We start from the raw sequence: 19,231 nt of genomic DNA, 5'->3' as shown, positions 1-19,231 counted from the left end.
ATTACTAACATCTCAATATTCCTTATTAGTCATCTCCAAAGGGAATGTGAAAAGTCATGTGTTTATCATAATGTAGCAATTACTTGGAAATCACAGCATAAAGGTCCCTGGAAATATCTTTAATTCTTGCTCAACAGGCGGTAATTTAAAACTGGGGGAGGACTCCACCACTGAATTTATTTCCCTCAGTAACAAAGCACAGATGATAATAAAACACTGATTAAACAAGATAATTAATGATATGCTGGTGAAGAGAAAATGCTTCTGGAGAAACCTGGGCTTTGTTTTAAAAAAGATTTAATTGAACTAAATATATATATATTTTTTTCAATTCATCACACAATTTTATTAAAAAAAGATTGTAGGGTTTTTACCATATACAACACTTTGAGGTGACTGTTGTGATTTATTTATATTTAAATAAAACTGAATAGAATGAAGTGAACAGTAGGTTGAGACCATTGTACATACAGCTCAGTATAGTACTTTTTAAAAAAGTTTGATAATAAAACGTGTCCAACAACCAGTATTGTCCTGTTTGCAAATACACTTAGCCCTTTTGAGTCAGTAAGAAAAAATGTAGACATTTATGTTTAAGTAGAAACGTTATATGTCTATACACCCCAAAGACATGAACTCAGATAAATCAAATTTAGGATTTAGTCACTTTTTTATTAATTTACTTGTAAATGTAAATTCATACACCTTCATTTCAGAAAACAGGCATGATTTTGTAGACTGTACGCTAAATAGAACAAAAACAATACTTTTTTTCCAAATAATTGCTTTAACATTACAAACATTTAATCCTTAGAAAGCTTAATAAAAAAATACAACCGTTTTTAAGTATACTGTTGCAGTCATGTATTCATGTGAAAAATAAATTGATTATTTATGGAGAATGTAAATTGTTTCTATGCATGCTGAAAGCTCAAAGTAAAATAAAAACTTGCTTTATAACTTTTATTTGAGTTTTGTTTTTTGTTTCCTAGCAGTGCTGTAGGCATCACACCCTGTAAGAGTTTAGGAAAGTTCCCTGTGGTGCAATCCTCTGTGATAAAGTGCTTTCATGCAGTGAATTTTAGGGAAAATTATAAACCAAGGGGGAGGAGTGATTAACCTCTCATGGTGTTCACTGCAAGTGGTTTGCTGGAGCATAAACATTTGTTCTCTTAGCCTGGAACTGGGTTAGGCTGCAGGTGGCTATTCAGCAGCGAGGGTTACCCATTCGGCAGTAACAAACAGTTCTGAACAGTCGACATTGGCAGAAAGCACAATAATCACAGCACACGGTGCCTTGAGATTTACAGCTTCCCCACAGGGAAATACAGTTGGCAGGAGGAGGAGGCCGCTTCTTCACACCATATTTGTTCTGAAAGAAAAGGAGAGAGAGAGAAGAAGAAGAAGTTATAACATAGAAAATCATATTTTTTAAAACAGGTTGCTGTAAAAAATTAGAAACAATATGTTTATAGAGTCGCTGAACTGTGCAGCTTACCCCCCTTTTTTCTACATGTCTGCACAGAGTAGGAGTTGCTCGGAGTCTCATTGCACATGTGCATAGTGACAATAAAAGGCATTCTATTCTATTCTATTAAAAACAACAACTACAAAAAAAACCCCGTAAGAACAACAACAAACACTATTAATGATATTATGTTACTGAGTGTTTTAACTGAGAATTGTGGCATTTATTAAGTGTGTTTATAAAAGCCAGGCACAAGGACCTGAGGCAAGAGAAAAGAACTGCATCCTGACTGCCAACAGAAAACCACACAGGGCACATTTCTGCCCCTTGAGTGCACAGAAGAATGCATGAGAGGAAAAGCATCTTTGCCAGTAAGTTTTTTCCTTTCTCCTTTTCCATGAGCAAGAGGGTGTGATAAGAGTTCACTTGCTCTTGTTCACCTTTGATTCTCTGGAAGCGGGCACTGTTCTCACTGTTCTTTCATATGGTCAATTTAAAAGGTCACTCTAAATACTGACACGCCTTAATTGGTTGTATGGTTTGATCACTGACACACTGGTTGCAACATTCAGTCCAGCTTGTTCAGTTAATGATAGTAATCAAATCATGGTATATTATAAAACGTTTCATATGTAATATGTTGTTATAAATCTTTCTTTTAATTATTGAATTCTTTAATTTTAATTTGGTTGTTTTAACTGTATTCAAAATTGATTTGATCAACTAAATCACATAATCATTTAAACATAGTTTCCATAGCAAGTACACTTGTGTAGGGTAGTTTTCATTTTCATTATTTCACTTTAAAAACTAGTATATTAAATGAAAAACTATAATATAATATACTATAATATAATGAATCTATATGATAAAAGGTAATGGAACCCAGTATTATATCAATGCCATGGTATTATTATTATATTATTATTTTTATTATTATTATTATTATTATTATTATTATTATTATTATTATTATTATTATTAATAATAATAATAATAATAATAATAATTTTTTGCAACAACCTTTTTCTGTTTCTTTGGTTTCTTGCTCTTCTTTGCAGATTTTGGTAACTCTGGAAGAGAAAATTAAGAATTGCAATTATTAGAAAATGTGTTAGAAAAGAAAAGTGTCATCAGCATAGATGATACATGATGATCAGCATTGTAAAAACCACAGTTTGCAGTGTCCTTTCAAACTTACCTACAATAACCACAGGGGGTGAGTCTATTTCTAGATTTTGAGACAAAGCATTAGATGCAGCAACTCTGTTGGTGGAGAGTCTCTCATCTGGGATCATGTGGGCATAGCCGAGGAAGTAGTCTGTCGCAGCCAGAAGAAAGCAACTTAGCAGCAGTGAGATGTGCATCTTTCTGTGAAAAGAAAAATGAGTAATGGAAGTCTGTTAGATAAACAGCACATCTGTTTATCTGTAATTTGAAAAGAATAACTAAATTTTAAAAACATCACTAGAAAAACAGTAAATTGGCCTGATGAGAAATGTTTTAACTTCAAATAAGCTTTCTCATCATATTTGTTAATGAAAGATATTTATATTTAAGATATTATATTTAATACATGTTTTACTGTGATAAATCTGTTTACTTTATTCTCTGCTTTATCAGTTTGCCTGCACACAAAGTAAAAACAGACAGCAAAGAAAAATGAAATGAAAGTAGCTCAAAAATGATGCTGTTCTTTGAAACACAAGTCAATCCTTATAAGCTCCTACAATGAAATGCAAATATTTCAAGCACAGTCAATGGGTTTTTTTCTCCTTCCATTTTTTAGAAAATAAACTCTTGTGACAATGGTACAGTGGTATTTTTTTTTAAATAAGTTATCCATCTAAATTTTATTAAAGCTTAAAACGTGTGTAAAAAAGTGAATGGTCACTTTGACTCTCAGGTAGACTGTGCTTCAGTTTTGGTGACTGCTTTTAGTATTTTCTCCATACTGTTGTTAGTGAGCACTTAGTTGCACTCCACCTTCCTATTCAAACATACGGTCACTTTTGACATTTCAGCTGAGTGCAGTCAGGATAATCTACAGAGAACCAGTAATCAATTTTCTTATTTAGGATCGGGGGGATTTCAGCTATTCCAGCAACCACTGAATTTTTGGTCAAGCTGTCTGTCCAACACTAGACAGGTGAATTTCGAATCAGCAGTTAGCTTCAAAAGCATGTCTTTGGACTATGGGAAGTTACCAGATAACCTTAGGGAAAGCTACACAGGCTCGGCAAAAAAAAAAAAGGCTCCACACAAAAGGCTTCAGCTGAGTAGGAGGTTTTTACTCTGTTATTGTATTTCAGTGTGTTTCAGATTAGCATCAAATACACATTTTACATTCCAAAATAATGTTTTTCTGTCTGTACAAAAAGTTTTGCTGTATTTTTCATACTGATCAAATATCCATCCATCCATCCATCCATCTTCATCCGCTTTATCCGGGGTCGGGTCGCGGGGGCAGCAGCCTAAGCAGAGAAGCCCAGACCTCCCTCTCCCCAGCCACCTCCTCCAGCTCATCCGGGGGAACACCAAGGCGTTCCCAGGCCAGCCGAGAGATATAATCTCTCCAGCGTGTCCTGGGTCTGCCCCGGGGCCTCCTCCCGGTGGGACATGCCCGGAACACCTCACCCAGGAGGCGCCCAGGAGGCATCCTTGTCAGATGCCCGAACCATCTCAACTGACTCCTTTCGATGTGGAGGAGCAGCGGCTCTACTCTGAGCCCCTCCCGGATGGCCGAACTTCTCACCCTATCTCTAAGGGAGAGGCCAGCCACCCTTCGGAGGAAGCTCATTTCTGCCGCTTGTATCCGCGATCTCGTTCTTTCGGTCACTACCCACAGCTCGTGGCCATAGGTGAGGGTAGGGACGTAGATCGACCGGTAAATTGAGAGCTTCACTTTTACACTCAGCTCCCTCTTCACCACGACGGACCGGTGCAGCGTCCGCATCACTGCAGCCGCAGCACCAATCCGTCTGTCGATCTCCGGCTCCCTTCTCCCATCACTCGCGAACAAGACCCCGAGATACTTGAACTCTTCCCCTGGGTGCAGAAACTCATCCCCGACCCGGAGTGGGCACTCCACCCTTTTCCGGCTGAGAACCATGGCCTCAGATTTGGAGGTGCTGATCCTCATTCCCGCTGCTTCACACTCAGCTGCGAACCGTTCCAGTGCAAGCTGGAGGCCTTCACTCGATGAAGCCAACAGAACCACATCATCCGCAAAAAGCAGAGATGAGATTCTGAGGCCACCGAAGTGAAAGCCCTCCGCCACTTGGCTGCGCCTAGAAATCCTGTCCATAAAAATTATGAACAGAACCGGTGACAAAGGGCAGCCCTGGCGGAGCCCATCACCCACCGGGAACGAGTCCGACTTATTACCGGCAATGCGAACCAAACTCTTGCAACGGTTGTATAGGGATCGAATGGCCCGTAGCAATGGGCCAGACACCACATACTCCCGCAACACCTCCCACAGGACACCCCGAGGGACACGGTCGAATGCCTTCTCCAAGTCCACAAAACACATGTAGACTGGTTGGGCAAAGTCCCATGCACCCTCAAGTATCCTCGAGAGGCTAAAGAGCTGGTCCAGTGTTCCGCGACCAGGACGAAAACCGCATTGTTCCTCCTGTATCTGAGGTTCGACTAGCGGACGAACTCTCCTTTCCAGCACCCTGGCATAGACTTTCCCAGGGAGGCTGAGGAGTGTGATTCCCCTGTAATTGGAACACACCCTCCGGTCTCCCTTCCTAAAGATGGGGACCACCACCCCGGTCTGCCAGTCCAGGGGTACTGCCCCTGATCTCCACGCAACATTGCAGAGGCGTGTCAACCAGGACAGCCCTACAACGTCCAGAGCCTTCAGGAACTCGGGGTGGACCTCATCAACACCAATTCAAATCAACACCTGATCAAATACTAATTAATATAAATAACATCACTCTGCACAGAAAGCAACAGCTCTGTTGGGGAGTGTAATTTGAACTGTTGGGAAGGATTGCTACTTTGAGGTCAGTGAGAAGGTTTAGTCGGGCTCTATGTTTTTCTTTTACTTTTCTTTGTGATCAATATCTGGACTTAAATATCACAGTTTGTACATTTCTAAAGGTTTGGTGTGAGCAGTGTCTATTTTGTTTTCAGGGAAAGACTGTAAAAATAACTTGCATGCAAATATTTGATGAGAAAAAGGAAGAAACAAGGAAATTATGATTGTTAACGGTACTTTTACACAGTGCTTTAAAAGTATACATAAAATAAACCTAGACTGAATTTTGTTGTTTTGTTGATACTTATTTTTAAAGTTTTTGTACATTATAGTTGTATGTTACACCTTTTTCTGGCTTTTATTTTAGGATGACTAGAAATGTAAGAATTACCAGTAGTGCAATATGACATTATTATTATTATTGTTATTATTATTATTATTATTATTATTATTATTATTATTATTATTATTATTATATGTAATCATATCAGTGTCACACAACCAAAACAAATCTAAATTATGAAATCTATCCTCAAAAAATCCGAAATCCCAAACAGTCTCATGAATTTTATTTTATGCATGTTATTCTTAATTTGAGATTGCCTTTCTATTTTTTTCTGCAAATGAAATCCATATCATAAATTGAAAACACCAACCAAATTCTGTGCATCATCCCAGTTTCTCCTTCCTTTGGCAACTGAACAAGAAATTTCCATACCCTCACCACTGTAGTTCACCTCTGTGCTTTAAAAGACATGGCTCCTATAACATATACTTGAAATATTCTTCAAGACTCTGGATAGTATTATTGTATCCAGCATCCTCAAAACCACACCCTCCTCTAGTATCAAAGCTGAGCCAACCAGTGAAAAATAAACTTTTGTAGAAGCTGAAACGCTAAGCTCAGCTAATAGTTTTATTCATCACAGACTCAAGAACTCTTCCAGCTGATTCTGCCTTGACTTAAATAGCGTAGGCTGTATAAATCCCATATGTTCAGAGACCAAACCAAAATAGTTTTAAAAACAGTTTTATAGCAGTTTTTTTTTATAGGGGACTTGCCTTTAATATCAGGTTGTTTTTGTACTGACTGTTAGTAGTTTATTTCCATTTAGTTCTCCATCACATAGTGGTTAACCTGATTTAAAAACCTGTTTTGAAAAGCATCATCATTATTATTATTATTTAATATAAATTAAACAAGTTGGGGCATATTTCCTATTTTGGTTAATATTTCCAATACAATTTCCAAATATAATTACAAAATTGATTGTAATTAACCATCACAGGATGGTTTTCCACCTTGCCTCAGTCCAGCTTAAAATAGTCCAGGCCCAGCTTATAACTTTTTTTTTTTTTTTTTTTCATGGTAAAGGTTTAACTGACATATGTGGATGCGGTGACAAAATGTGTTCACTGACAATGGTTTTCACTACAGAATGGTGTCTGTTTTTAATGCTGTGCTTCGTGAGGGCCTCTAAATTCTTGGCAATTTTATGCTGAGAAATGTTATTCTTACATTATTGAACTATTTGACCACACAGTCTTTCACAGAGTGGCAAACTGCACCCCATCTCTACTTCTGAAACACTCAGCCTCTCTGAGATGCTCTTTTAATACCCATGTTTAATACTCATGTTACTAATTTGCCAGATTAGTTGTCAGATGTTCCACCAGATGTTCTCTGTATTGCACAACTTCTCCACTTTTAATTGCAACTGTCCCAGCTTTTTATGCTGGGACAGTTGCAATTAAATGCTGCTGGCGTCAAATTCAAGACTCGGTAGACATGTTTTTAAAACACTAAAAAAATTTTAAAAAATTGTCACTTATTAATATTTTACAGTGTGCTGACATTTTTGGAAACATGAAGCTCAAATAAAATAGGTGAAATCACTTCCCTTTGCTTCAATCCAGATAATCCATCCTTTTACCCACAAATGTGGATTTCTATTAGACATTGATGGCACTGAATTTACCATCAGTATATATTAAGTTATGCTTTAAGAGGTCTTACAGTAAAGTGACTTGCAATCATTATCAAGAGGAGGTCTGCTAATGTTCACCCTAATCCTTTTCTTGCATTCCCTGCCCAAACAGCAGCTGCAAAATGATTTAATCTCTCAAAGGAGTAAGGGTTGAAAATCACGACCCTTGCCAACTCAAATTCCTGAGTACTCATTTTGTAACTAGCCAAAATATGTGGAATAAACAAACAACTAAATCAACTAAAACAATAAGATATACACAAGCATTTTTGACAAAGAAGATCTGAGTCGTTCGCAACTAGGGTGTACTCATGCCAGGTGAACTTGGAGTGAATTCAAAGGTGACCATAATCACAATAAAAACACATTTTAGCACCTTCTCCCACAGATCTGATAAAAATTCATTTTAAATTGAGTACAACGTTAAGAGCTAAGCATTTCCTTTGAAAGCAGGGCAAACATAAAAGGAATGCCAAACACATACACTAAGTCAAAAAGCACCTAAAACCACCTTAATATGGCTGCTTTCCTGCATCTGGATAGACTTTAGCACGTCAACTGAGGATCATGGATGCTGCTTCTCATGAGGTTTTGGAAACCACATTATAGTGCATTGAGACATTTCAAAGCAGAATGATTTAAAGAGGTGAAATGATGACAGAAAATGCAGAGGGAACGTTAACAATCAACAAAAAAATATGTACAGATGTGCAGGCAAAATATGAAGTGCAAAGTCTTTTTTCTCTCACCGCAGTATTTTGTTCTTAGAAAAAAATCATACAAGGTGATTTGTAGGCTAAGACAAGGGTGATACAAATATCATAAAACTTCAGGAGCATATTTCAGTATGAAGTAGGTCTAATGACTTCTTAAGACATTTTGTTTATATATTTTTGTTATCATCAAATCAGCAAATAATTGTTTATTGCAAAGGTAATCATTTATGTGGAAAGGGATTTTTTTTCCTTTCCCGACTCAGCTCATCCAATTAAACTAAATTCAATTTTATTTATACACATGCCAAATCACAACAACAATCGCCTCAAGGAACTTTACATTGTAAGGCAGGCCCTACAATAATACATACAGAGAAAATCCATGTCTAATGGTTTTACTTGGTCCCTATTAAGATGTTATATTTCTCTCTCTTACTTTCACTCACTCTCTTGCTCAACATCTGAAGAGTTAGAAAATAGAAAAGCTAAAAGTTACACCCCTGATCTTGTAAGGTTAAATGTGAGGTGAAAGCTACGTAATAATCCAATGATTATTCATGATCCAAGTCATGACAAAAAGCCTCGAATTCCATAAATATACCAACAGAATACATCAACATTTTCAACTCCATGAACTACAAGGATTACTTGATGAAGCACCTCTAGAGAGAACTCCTGAAATAAGTAATTCAAAAGTCATGTGTATTAAAAATAGAAAAAAGGAGGTATGTTTACAGCCAAATTCAGCATGCAGTGGAAACACCACAAATCAACTAAAATTATCTTTAAGAGAGCTTTGTGAAAGTAGTTCACCTAAACACAGTCTAACTCTCTCTTATGACAAGCTCCACAAATTTAAAAAAGGCAATTATGATATATCCATAGGATACAAAAATTATTTTTTTTCTTGAAAAACGCATAAATATAAATCAGTGAATGAATTAATGAATGAACAGATAAACAAACAAATTAATGGCCTTTAATTCTGGTCATCTGATATATTTGTCATGTGGTGCTGAATGGAAAGCTCCTTTAAAATTTACCTTTCATGTTGCAATATGCTGCGTTGTCTTCTGCATTTTCCTTGCCTGATTTCCTTTCCTGATATCAGTAAAGGAGAAATCTTGTTATTGCATGAACTGAATGCCAAATCTTTATTACTGCTGTTTATGTAGTTTAGATTGTGGATTCTAATCCTAAGATTTTTTTAAATAAAAACATTAAAAAATAATAATTATTATTTTTAAGAGTTCTGGATCAACCAGTCAACTGGTGCATGGGAATGGCAGCTTTACAACCTAAATTCTAATTTTAAAGAAATTTCTCAGCTTGAACATCATGTAATGTTTCATGTTTTGTAGAACAGCAGAGAAAAGGTGCTCTATTTGCTTTTCTCTACATTGTAACCTTTGGCTCTATTTCTAAACAGAAAAATAATCAGAGTCATGGATTAAATTGATATTTGGCAGGTGGGGGGTACTGTAGGATAAGATGTTGCACTTGAGCATTGGGAAAAGAATTTAGATAAACTCATAAATAAATAAGAATAATTCCTATTGAAAGCTCCAGTAGATTTTCTTTGTATACACACTTTGAGCAGCTGACATGTCCTGCTGCTGCTACTCCCATGTTTCCTGGTGGATTTTGACACAACTGAATTCATCAAGTTATAAACAGGCATTACATGATGACTGATTTCGCACCTTTAGGCACTACAAAGCTGTTATGAAGGTGGAATTCAGTCAGTAAATCACCTTAAATTTGATTTGATACGCGTTGCTCTTGATGTCATTTAATTCCGACCATCAAATGTTACTGAGCAGTCCTCTCTTTTTTTTTTGTCATCTCTGAATGACGTTATCTCACTACCAGAAGGATTACAGTCCAAACAACACAGAAACAGTCTGTGTGTTTGCTCATATTTGTTGAGCTGAAATGAGCTGCTGCATTTGAAATTTCCTGCCACTTAAAAAAATACTACTTCATTTTTATCTTTTGTAGCTGTTAGCTTCTGTTATTGGTTCCTCCACTTAGGTTCAAATCTTGTGAAGACATGTACAGATGTGAAATAATAACTCTCATCAAATGCGTTAAGCCTTTTATATGGAGTCTATTTTGAAAAAATAAGCAATGGAAAGCACAGGTATTTGTGTTAAAATGTAGGGAGTAAACTACAGATACCTGAAAATTCTACCTAAACACAATAATGAATATTTGTACTTTGTTACTTCCCACCTCCTAAACGGACCTGTGTTTGAGTGAGTTTTCATTCAGCCGTGAGATGGTTTTCCATTTGGCTTTGCACACTTCTATCTATCTTCTAATTTTGTGGCACATCTCTACTTCAGGGACATAACATCTGTGTTAAAAGACACAGATGTCATAGCTGTCAAAACTGTCATACTAGACACTCAGAGAATCCAGGGTTTCCTGCCTAGCCATAAACTAATTTGCTTACTCAGAGATCTACAAAGATTACCCCCACCTCAACAGGCCCATGCCCACTGTTTTCTCTCTCCTTTTGCCTCTTAAACACACGTGCACCTCATAATTGATGCCTTGTGTGCAGGACGAAGAAAGAATCCTATCAGCACAGTATTCTGCTGCTAGAAATGTTACATCATCCCAGATGATTTGTAGCTTAAGGTAGAGTAACATCTAACTAACGTTTCAATGGTATTTGACTGATTATATTACAGTAAAGTAGTCCTAACTACATGTCACTTTTGACTTGCACATCAGTCAACTAACAATTAGTGTTATATTACTGTCATACCTTAATGTGGCTAGAAAAAAAAGTTTTTGTTTTTTGTTGATGCCTAAACTCAATTTTCTGCCTTAGATGGTCTTTTATAATTAAAAAAGCAAAGATTTTGGCTCATCTTTTGACCACATATGCACCAATACCACTTCATGATGAAAATTTTTCAAAAAATATCCCAAATTCACACACCAGCAGTTCTATAAATCTTGTATAAAGGTGTACACAGATTTAAAATCCACTGTGGATTGCACAGCAACAGCTTGATTGTATTGCTCTGAATGCATTGCAGAGATAACTACTTAAATTTAGCTCACACAGTATATATGCTGAACCACATGGCAAGAGAAATCAGCCGAGCATGAACTACAGACTCAACAAAAAAGACTTTCAGAAAATAAGGAACTCTTCACAGTTTCACTTACTGTGAGATGCACACATTCATACCTGAAGTATAGCATTGGCAAAGTTTCTTTTTTCTTTTTTGTGTCATAGTTGGAGAAATTACAGCATTATAGTTGCTCAGAAAAACCCTCTTGACCTCGCTGCTGTGTCACATACTGAGTGAATTATGTAATTTACGTACCACTAAGGTGACCCTCGAACACAAGGTTATGCACCTTGACAAGAAACACATTTCTTCTGCCATCATGTTCCCTCTACACGATTAGACGTGTGTTTGTAAGTGCATGTTAAGACTGAAAGGCTTAGCTGCATATAAAAAAATGCACACTAAGAGAGGCACACAGGAATGGCTTATCTTATCAGTCGTACACCCTTCATGTTCTCTCAAATACACAAAAGAAGAGGTTTCTTTTACCATAATGCCAACATATTATTATAAATAGCCAAAGAAAAAAGGGAATCTAAAACTAGAAAAACTGTGAATTAAGTGAATTGAGATAAAGAAAATATGAGGATAAAAATAAGGCAAGGTTCAGATTGTTTCCAATTCCAGCTACACTTTGAGTAAAACTGGACTCTCCAAGCTAATCCAATAATTTGAGGTTTTGGATAACAAGCTCAAATTATGTCATTATAACACTACAGTAACTATGTGTTTTTTAGAGGAAAATAAATCTGTTCCTCTTTCTGTTCTCCTCTGATAATCACATTTTCTGTGGTTCAGCTGCACTAGGTACACATGTAATGCGTGACATAAAGAAAGTTTTCGCCCTATCACAGCAGAATCTCCCCCGTGGGACCCTGAATTGGATAAGCAGAAAATAATAGATGGATGGATGGATATAAAGAAAGTAGGTATACCAGGTGGTATCTTGTTCAGCTAATGTGTCCTTAAATAACTGGCTCTCATTGCTGAAGTTTCATGCTGGTGTAATAATCGTCATTACAAATAAAAGAAAATGAAATGTAATCACGTAGAATCTGAATTGTAAGAAGTTGGATCTATTAGTAATAATATTCTCTATAAGATCCGCATATGGTGGCACTTTTGCCTGTAAAAAACAGTGAAAATCAACTTAATTTAACCAGACCACCAGCTCACGAACAGTTCTCACATCAAAGATGGTGAGATGTTTTTTTCTGGCCACACCAAGACAAAACATCTGACCTTCACCTCAGAGAAATCAGTTCAAGGATCATTCTCTGAGAGTTGTCTGTTCAAACACACACACTCACACCCACACACACTCACTCACTCATATTTTGTAAAGACACATGGTTAGGAAATTGTGGTGAAGCTGAGGGAAGAATAACAGCACAGTGTCCCAGTGGCCTGGTTCTCATTTTGAAATAATTTTCAGTAATTTCCATCACCATGGAAGTCAGCAATAAACTCACGGGGTTCCCTTTTAAATTGATCTGCTCTGTTGCAGAGGCTGTTGGCTCTGTTTTTCGCACACAGCCCTTTGTGCCTTTTTTCTTTTTTTTAAAAAAAATCACTATTTTTTTTAACAAAAGGAACCATAAACAGCAGGGAAGCATAAACAGAGTTTGTTTTTTTTTCTATTCAAAGAAATAAAGCTGACTTTTTCAGAAAACAAATATCCATTTATTTGTATTTTTTAGTTAAACAAGTGTCAATACCACCAATGGCTAAATGGACAAAATCAAAAACTGTCAGTATCAGCACTGAACAAGAAATCACATTTGTTGAAATTATATTTATATTTTTACACAAGAATTTTCATTTGAATGTTTTCTTTTGCTTTAAAGAGAAAAGAAAATCCACCCAATATTTTTCTTATCCATTACAACACGCAGAGCGAAAGTTCACCCATTCAGTTTTAAAATGAAATATTAGCTTCAAATAACCCTAAAAAAATGTCCTTTCAAAGTGCCAATAAAAATCAAACTTTTAGCCTCAGTCTTAAACACAGACAAAAGTTTGTCATGTTTTAGGGACAAAGGAAGGTCAGTTCCTTCAAAAACAACCCTTTAAGGCCAGCAGCGTTTTTTTCTGTGTGTGTTCTGTGACGTGTTTCTCATACTTTTCATAATCCTTATGTTCGCCTGCCACACTTTCACAGTTTGAGTTTGATTTTTTACCAAATAGATTTGCTCTGACTGTCCAAGCGCCAGAATCCAAAAGAGAGATGATTGTAGATTAAAATGGTTTCTGCCCTTGTCTAAGTTGCCCTGAACTGCAACTGTTTTACTATTTTGTTTTGTTTTTCTTTTCTTTTCTTTTTTTTACATTTTCTAGGAGCTCCAGCTTCTAAATATGTTTTTCAGGTTTCAAAATCTGAACATTACTGGAATATAAAATATTTGTCTTTGGATTATCTGTCATCAACTATTAGGTTGCAAACAAATGCCATAGTATATAACATATGTCATTTTTATTTTTTATTTATTTTTTGTATCTTACCCTTACTTAAGGAAGCACATCACCAAGTTTATTTTATAGTGTTACCTTGAGATAAACTTATATTAGAAATAATCTTCCTCTTTGTTTTTGTACCCAAAATCTTTTTTGTCACTGCTCTTGTTAAGGTTTACTAAGAATAAAAAATTATGTTGTTCAATGTTTAAAAAAAAATTAGGGGAAAAAAAAGAAGTGCAAGCTTTCATGTTTTTTATTTTTAGCGCTGTGTGTTTTTGTTACTGCGGGCACAGACTATGCAGAGGTCATAATAATATTTTCAAGTGTGGAGGGATAATGAGAACAAAGATCCTTTTAAGTGGAATATTTTTAACTCTCATCAACTATAACCATGAAAAGAGGAATGCGTCTTGTGCCTTTATGAAGGGTGGAAAGTATACCTTTAATTATTGATTCCAACATCAAACCAGTTTTTCATCAAATCAATGAATCAAATGCTCAGAGAAACTTTCCAACCCTTTCCTGCAGCATTCTTCACTTTCACACTGCTGGTTCGTATGTTCAGTCTGTTTCAAATTCTCACGTTCACTAAAATATGTGCATCAAACCTCCACAGCGTTCCCATTTTTACAAGCACAGTGGGCTCATTAAAGCCGAACACTGCTGTCTGATACTGCTGGAAACATGCTGATGAAAATCTGATAACACAGAAAAGTTCTAATAACTCGATAATAAAAAAAACCCCAAAACATTTAAACAGCAATGACATGGAGTATTAATGAATGTGTCCATAAGAACGCTCCTGAGGTTTTCGGTGAGACACACCTCTGGGGAACTTTCTGGGCAACTATTAAATGCCGTTTCACATTTCAGCTGATTTTCCAGTTGAAAATGAAAAGGTTATATTTGTTAGTACTAAAATCTGCCAGCCTTTCATGAGAATCAAATACTGACAAAACTTAAAGGTGGGGCACCAAATATGAAGTTCAGTTTATTTCGATTTTCAAAGATGTGATGCAAAGAGTATTCAAAAGTAAGCTACTTCATTTTTGCAGCGTGACTAATCCTACAAATAATCAAATATGGATTAGATAAAATCATAAGGACTGTATCTGAAATTATTGTTAACTTCAAAAGCTGAATGTAAATAAAAATCACTAAATACTGCAAAATCCTTTACTTTTTAAAAAGTGAATAAAATTCATTTAAATCCACAGTTTTATAGGGTTTACAGTTACAGTATTTTGATTACCTGTCCCCCACACGTGGACATTTTAATACCTGAAAATTATTTTTTTTGCTAATAATCATCTAGGAAGTAGAATTTAAAGTACTCCACCACTTGACTAAAGTTTTGTTTCTAGATATCACTCCTATAAAACATAGAAAAGAATAAGAGTAAAAGAAAAATCCCCAGCAGACCTCATAACGAAGTTCAGGCTCTCCTATGTTCCAAGAAACAACTCTTAAAGAGGCCAAAGTTCAAAGGTCAGCTGCTGAATAATACTAGTGTGGCTCAACCTTTTGTTTGTGTTCGGACCCAGAAATCTGGGAACTGAGAGCGTTTTATCTCTCTCATCAGTGTGAGTGAGGCAGCTTTAAAAGAGAAGACGAGAGGCTTCTGGCAGATTTGGGGTATGACTTCAGGAGGATAAATCAGCCAGACAGTAGTTTTAATGTCTGTGTCTCATCTATCATCTACCATCTGGGGCTACTTTGCACTGCGTGCCTTTTATCTGTTAGTTGTTCCACAGGTAGATGTAAATTATTCTAAATGGCAAAGTGTTTGGAAAAGTGAACAACATTTTCTGATCTTCCTTTACAATTTAAATATCTTTAAATGAAAATACTACAATATATGAGGCCTTCAAGGATTTTTATAATAAGATCCTACAATTGTTTTTTTTTCCATCATGAAATCCAGCATATTAAAGCACTGTAGCCAAGCCACTGTTCTACAAACTGTTAATATTTCACCTTTCACATATCAAGTTTTCAATCAAACTCCACAGGACAAAGGACTGAGCTGGACGGAATTTGTAAAAAAAAAAAAAAAAAAGCAACAGGAGGAGTTTCATTTTACAACTTTATTACATTCCCACGATAGCATATTGCCAGTAACTGCACGACTGCTAAATTAAGACCTAACATGTCTTGATTTCTGTTCTGTTACAGCATGCTTAAAGACATAGTTATGGAGCGAGAGAGAGAGAGAGAAAGTCACAAATTTGAAACAGAAAACTTAAAAATTTTAATATAAACTCGTTACCTGATGGTAAAAATTTAACTGCTGTGCTGTTACATCGCACATTTTATACATGTTTTCATGTTCTGCAGCACACCAACTGAAAATAAATATTTCCAACATTATTGCCAGCTAATAATACTGTCTTAATTGTCAGTAAGATGTCTAAGAAACCAGAGAACAGACACAGGTAGTATTTTTTTTCCATCTCCTGCTGCTCTATTAGGTCAAGTCTATGTAAAGAGACAGCAAGAGAAAGCAGACCAACCAGAAAACCATATCCAGCGAAATTGTCTATGAGAAAACTCTGACGACGGCTTCTGTGTGCTTATTAAAACTAATCAGCAGCTATAAACCTGTTTGAAGATGGCTAATTATTCAAATGTTTGGCAGCACAAGAATGTACTCAACATTACTGAATGACTGTTGCTCCCATTTTTTAAGTAAGATTAAGCTTAAAGAAAAGACCAAAACCAACTACGTATAAGTCTGTCTTTAGCAACCGCCATTAAAATAGGAAGGAAAAATGTATTTATTGAGGACTATATTAAGTGGTAGATTACAGCACTTTCTGGTAGCAGATCCACAAAGCAAGAAATGTATTACAAATAAAGTGTGCTTGATTTGTCATACATTTATAACAACCTGCCACCTTGTAAAAAATGCAAAAGAATTCTTAGACATGACAGAGACGAATAAGCGAATAGGCTCTTCTCAGTTTTATTTGATCATAGTATAGAAACATTTAAATAAAGACAAAATAGAACTTTTAGTCCTTGTAATTGTGTTAGGAAATCTTCTCCTATTGAAAGGCAACATTTATTTTTCAACACTGACTTTGCATGAGATCTTTAACTTTAATCCCTAACCTTGAAATAATCCTATTTTCCTGGGATTATACATAAAAAAGAGAGAGAGAAAAAAAGAAGCTTTTTCTTAATATTTTCAATTCATCATTGTTTCTATGAGTAATCTCTTTGCCTGTTGTGAAGTGTATGAATATTCACTATATTGGGCATGTCGCACCAGACAGCGTCCACTGTTGTTAGCGAGTGCTTACAATCACTAGTCAATACTTTGCATCCAAAACAAAACTGAAACTCTTACAAAGTGTTTATTTTAAGTAAAAAAAGCAAGTCATGCAATACGCCCGTCCATCACAATAAACATCATGTACCGTCACACAGGTTCCCAGATGGCACTGGCTTTAACTTGCATTGACTGTTTATAGTTTTTTTAATATACTAATTATTAGGTGCCATTTTTTAATTAATATTTCTAATATGATTAACTCAAATAGTAAATTATAATGTGTTTTTTTTCTCTATTTAACAACCGCAGAAATAAAGGTAGGAGAAATTATGTTAAAAACATATGCAAGCGCTGAGACACACATATTTATATTCACTCTTTTAATGTTCTGAGCACGATCATACTCAGTATGCACAGTATTCCCATTAATGTAATACATTTTTAATTTTCAGAATGTGTTCTTAAAATATTAGTACACTCTGTAGGTTGCAAAAATTCAGTTTAATATTTTATAATAAGAATATTTCTTTTTTAACATATAATCAAACATAATATAATAATAATAATAATAATAATAATAATAATAATAATAATAAATATATTTATATACATACAATGAAAAGACTGTTATACATCCATATTCTATAGGGCTATTAATGTAATGTATTTAAAGGGGGAAATGAACTGGAGAAATTGATCCTTTATGCTATCCCAGCAGCTCAGACTCAGACCCCTGTGCAATTTTACATATTCAGTCATCAATCTGCTGATGTGCTGTTTCTTTGGAGGTTCTACTGACTTTTCAAAAAGACTTTTAATGTAAATACAAGTATCATTGATTTTTTTTTTTTTATTATTCATTTCAGTGAATGTCTCAGAACGATGATACCTGACAGCTGCCAATAATGGCACAATACGGTATAGTCGATAGATGGAGCCCTGAGAACACTGGCGCTCTACCGGAAAACAATCGGGAAAACTGCTCTTGTTGTTTCAGTTATACTCCGCTACAGATCTTACTATGAACACGTGTAAAGATGTAATTTGGTCCTCAATTACCAGTGACTACTTGATCAGCGTCAGTATTTTCGTAGTAATTTAGCATTAGTGGTCCGAAACTCTAAGTCACATCACAAAATAAATCAAAAACATTGAAAACTGAGCTTGAACAGTGACTAATTTGTTTCTCATTATTGCTCCAAGATTTTGATTTCAACTATGTAACTATGTTGTGCCCATTGTATTTTACAGGCCACAGCTGGGGAAATCCTGCTAAAATAATTGGCACATGGGAGACAACATTTGAGGAATTTTTTTAACAAGCTCATAAAGGATGACTACGGCCGAAATCCTGTTTGTGACTTAAAACAGGATTGAGGCAAAACGATCATAAAAAGCATGTTTTGAAATTTCTCATACATCAATGATCCAGGTCTCTGAGCCTCAGATGTCTGTGTTATACTTTCGTTACCGTGTCTTTCCGGCGCTCAAACGATTTCATGGAACATTTCAAACAAAACAAGACAGGAAGAAACTCTATTTGTCTTACCTGTGTTTGCCAGGCCAGCTGTCTGATAGTATGTCACGCTCTCAGTTTCTCGTTCTTTCTTGTTTCTCGTTTCTCTGCGCTCCTCTTTCCCCCCCTTTTCCCTGTCTTGCTTCACGTCTTTATTTCTCTGCTACTTTTAAGCAAGTCACCACTCTCCTTTTCTCTCCTCCCTCTCTTTTCCCACACTTCACCTCTGATTTTGTCTTTTTTTTTAAAGTATCCTTATTTTTTTGCCTTGTTTAACTTTTCCCCCTCTTTAGCTGTCTTGTCCGCCTTCCTCTTTTTCGCTCTGTCTGTAAAAGTTTGCCTTTTATTTTCCAAAACGTCTTTTTATCCTGCCCTCCTCTGTTTCTTCTTTTATCTGTTCTTAAGGAGCAATACCTTGCTATTGATAATGAAGACATACTGGGAGGTTTGTACTGGAGGCGGGACCAGTGCTGCAGTGCTTTGGGGGATGGGAAAGGTCACATTATGCAGAGAATAGACAGATAAATGTAAAACAGACCCTCCAGTGAAGTGCTCTTATGGTAGGCGCTGTCATTATAGCCCTCTTATGCATAAAAAGCCAATGATTGGTCTTTTGGGAAAATTTTCCTTAAATAACTTTCATCTGTTTTATCTGTCTATGATGTCCGATTTAGGAAACTGGCAATCCCCCAGCCTGTCCAGTGTACTTTTGCTTCTGGATGT

At 35.9% G+C, this 19,231-nt stretch overlaps 1 protein-coding gene across 2 annotated transcripts; it reads right to left on the bottom strand.

Moving 5' to 3' along the window:
• Positions 1–629: 629 nt before the first annotated feature.
• Positions 630–18,889, bottom strand: asip1 (agouti signaling protein 1). 2 transcript variants are annotated; one of them, XM_063472923.1, is made up of 4 exons: positions 18,542–18,889; positions 2,670–2,839; positions 2,492–2,541; positions 630–1,372 (listed from the first exon to the last, which is right to left on the bottom strand). In XM_063472923.1, exons 2-4 carry the CDS (start codon positions 2,833–2,835, stop codon positions 1,208–1,210), a joined length of 381 nt encoding a protein of 126 aa, XP_063328993.1. In that variant the 5' UTR covers positions 2,836–2,839; positions 18,542–18,889; the 3' UTR covers positions 630–1,207. The 2 variants fall into 2 exon arrangements, with proteins under 2 accessions (XP_063328993.1, XP_063328994.1); XM_063472924.1 differs by lacking the exon at positions 18,542–18,889 and adding an exon at positions 9,210–9,264.
• Positions 18,890–19,231: the final 342 nt, after the last annotated feature.

Source organism: Pelmatolapia mariae, linkage group LG5 (assembly GCF_036321145.2).
Source record: "Pelmatolapia mariae isolate MD_Pm_ZW linkage group LG5, Pm_UMD_F_2, whole genome shotgun sequence".
Taxonomy (NCBI): Eukaryota; Metazoa; Chordata; class Actinopteri; order Cichliformes; family Cichlidae; genus Pelmatolapia; species Pelmatolapia mariae.
The sequence above is the reverse complement of the archived record's forward strand: the minus strand, read 5'-3'. Positions and strand labels throughout refer to the sequence as shown.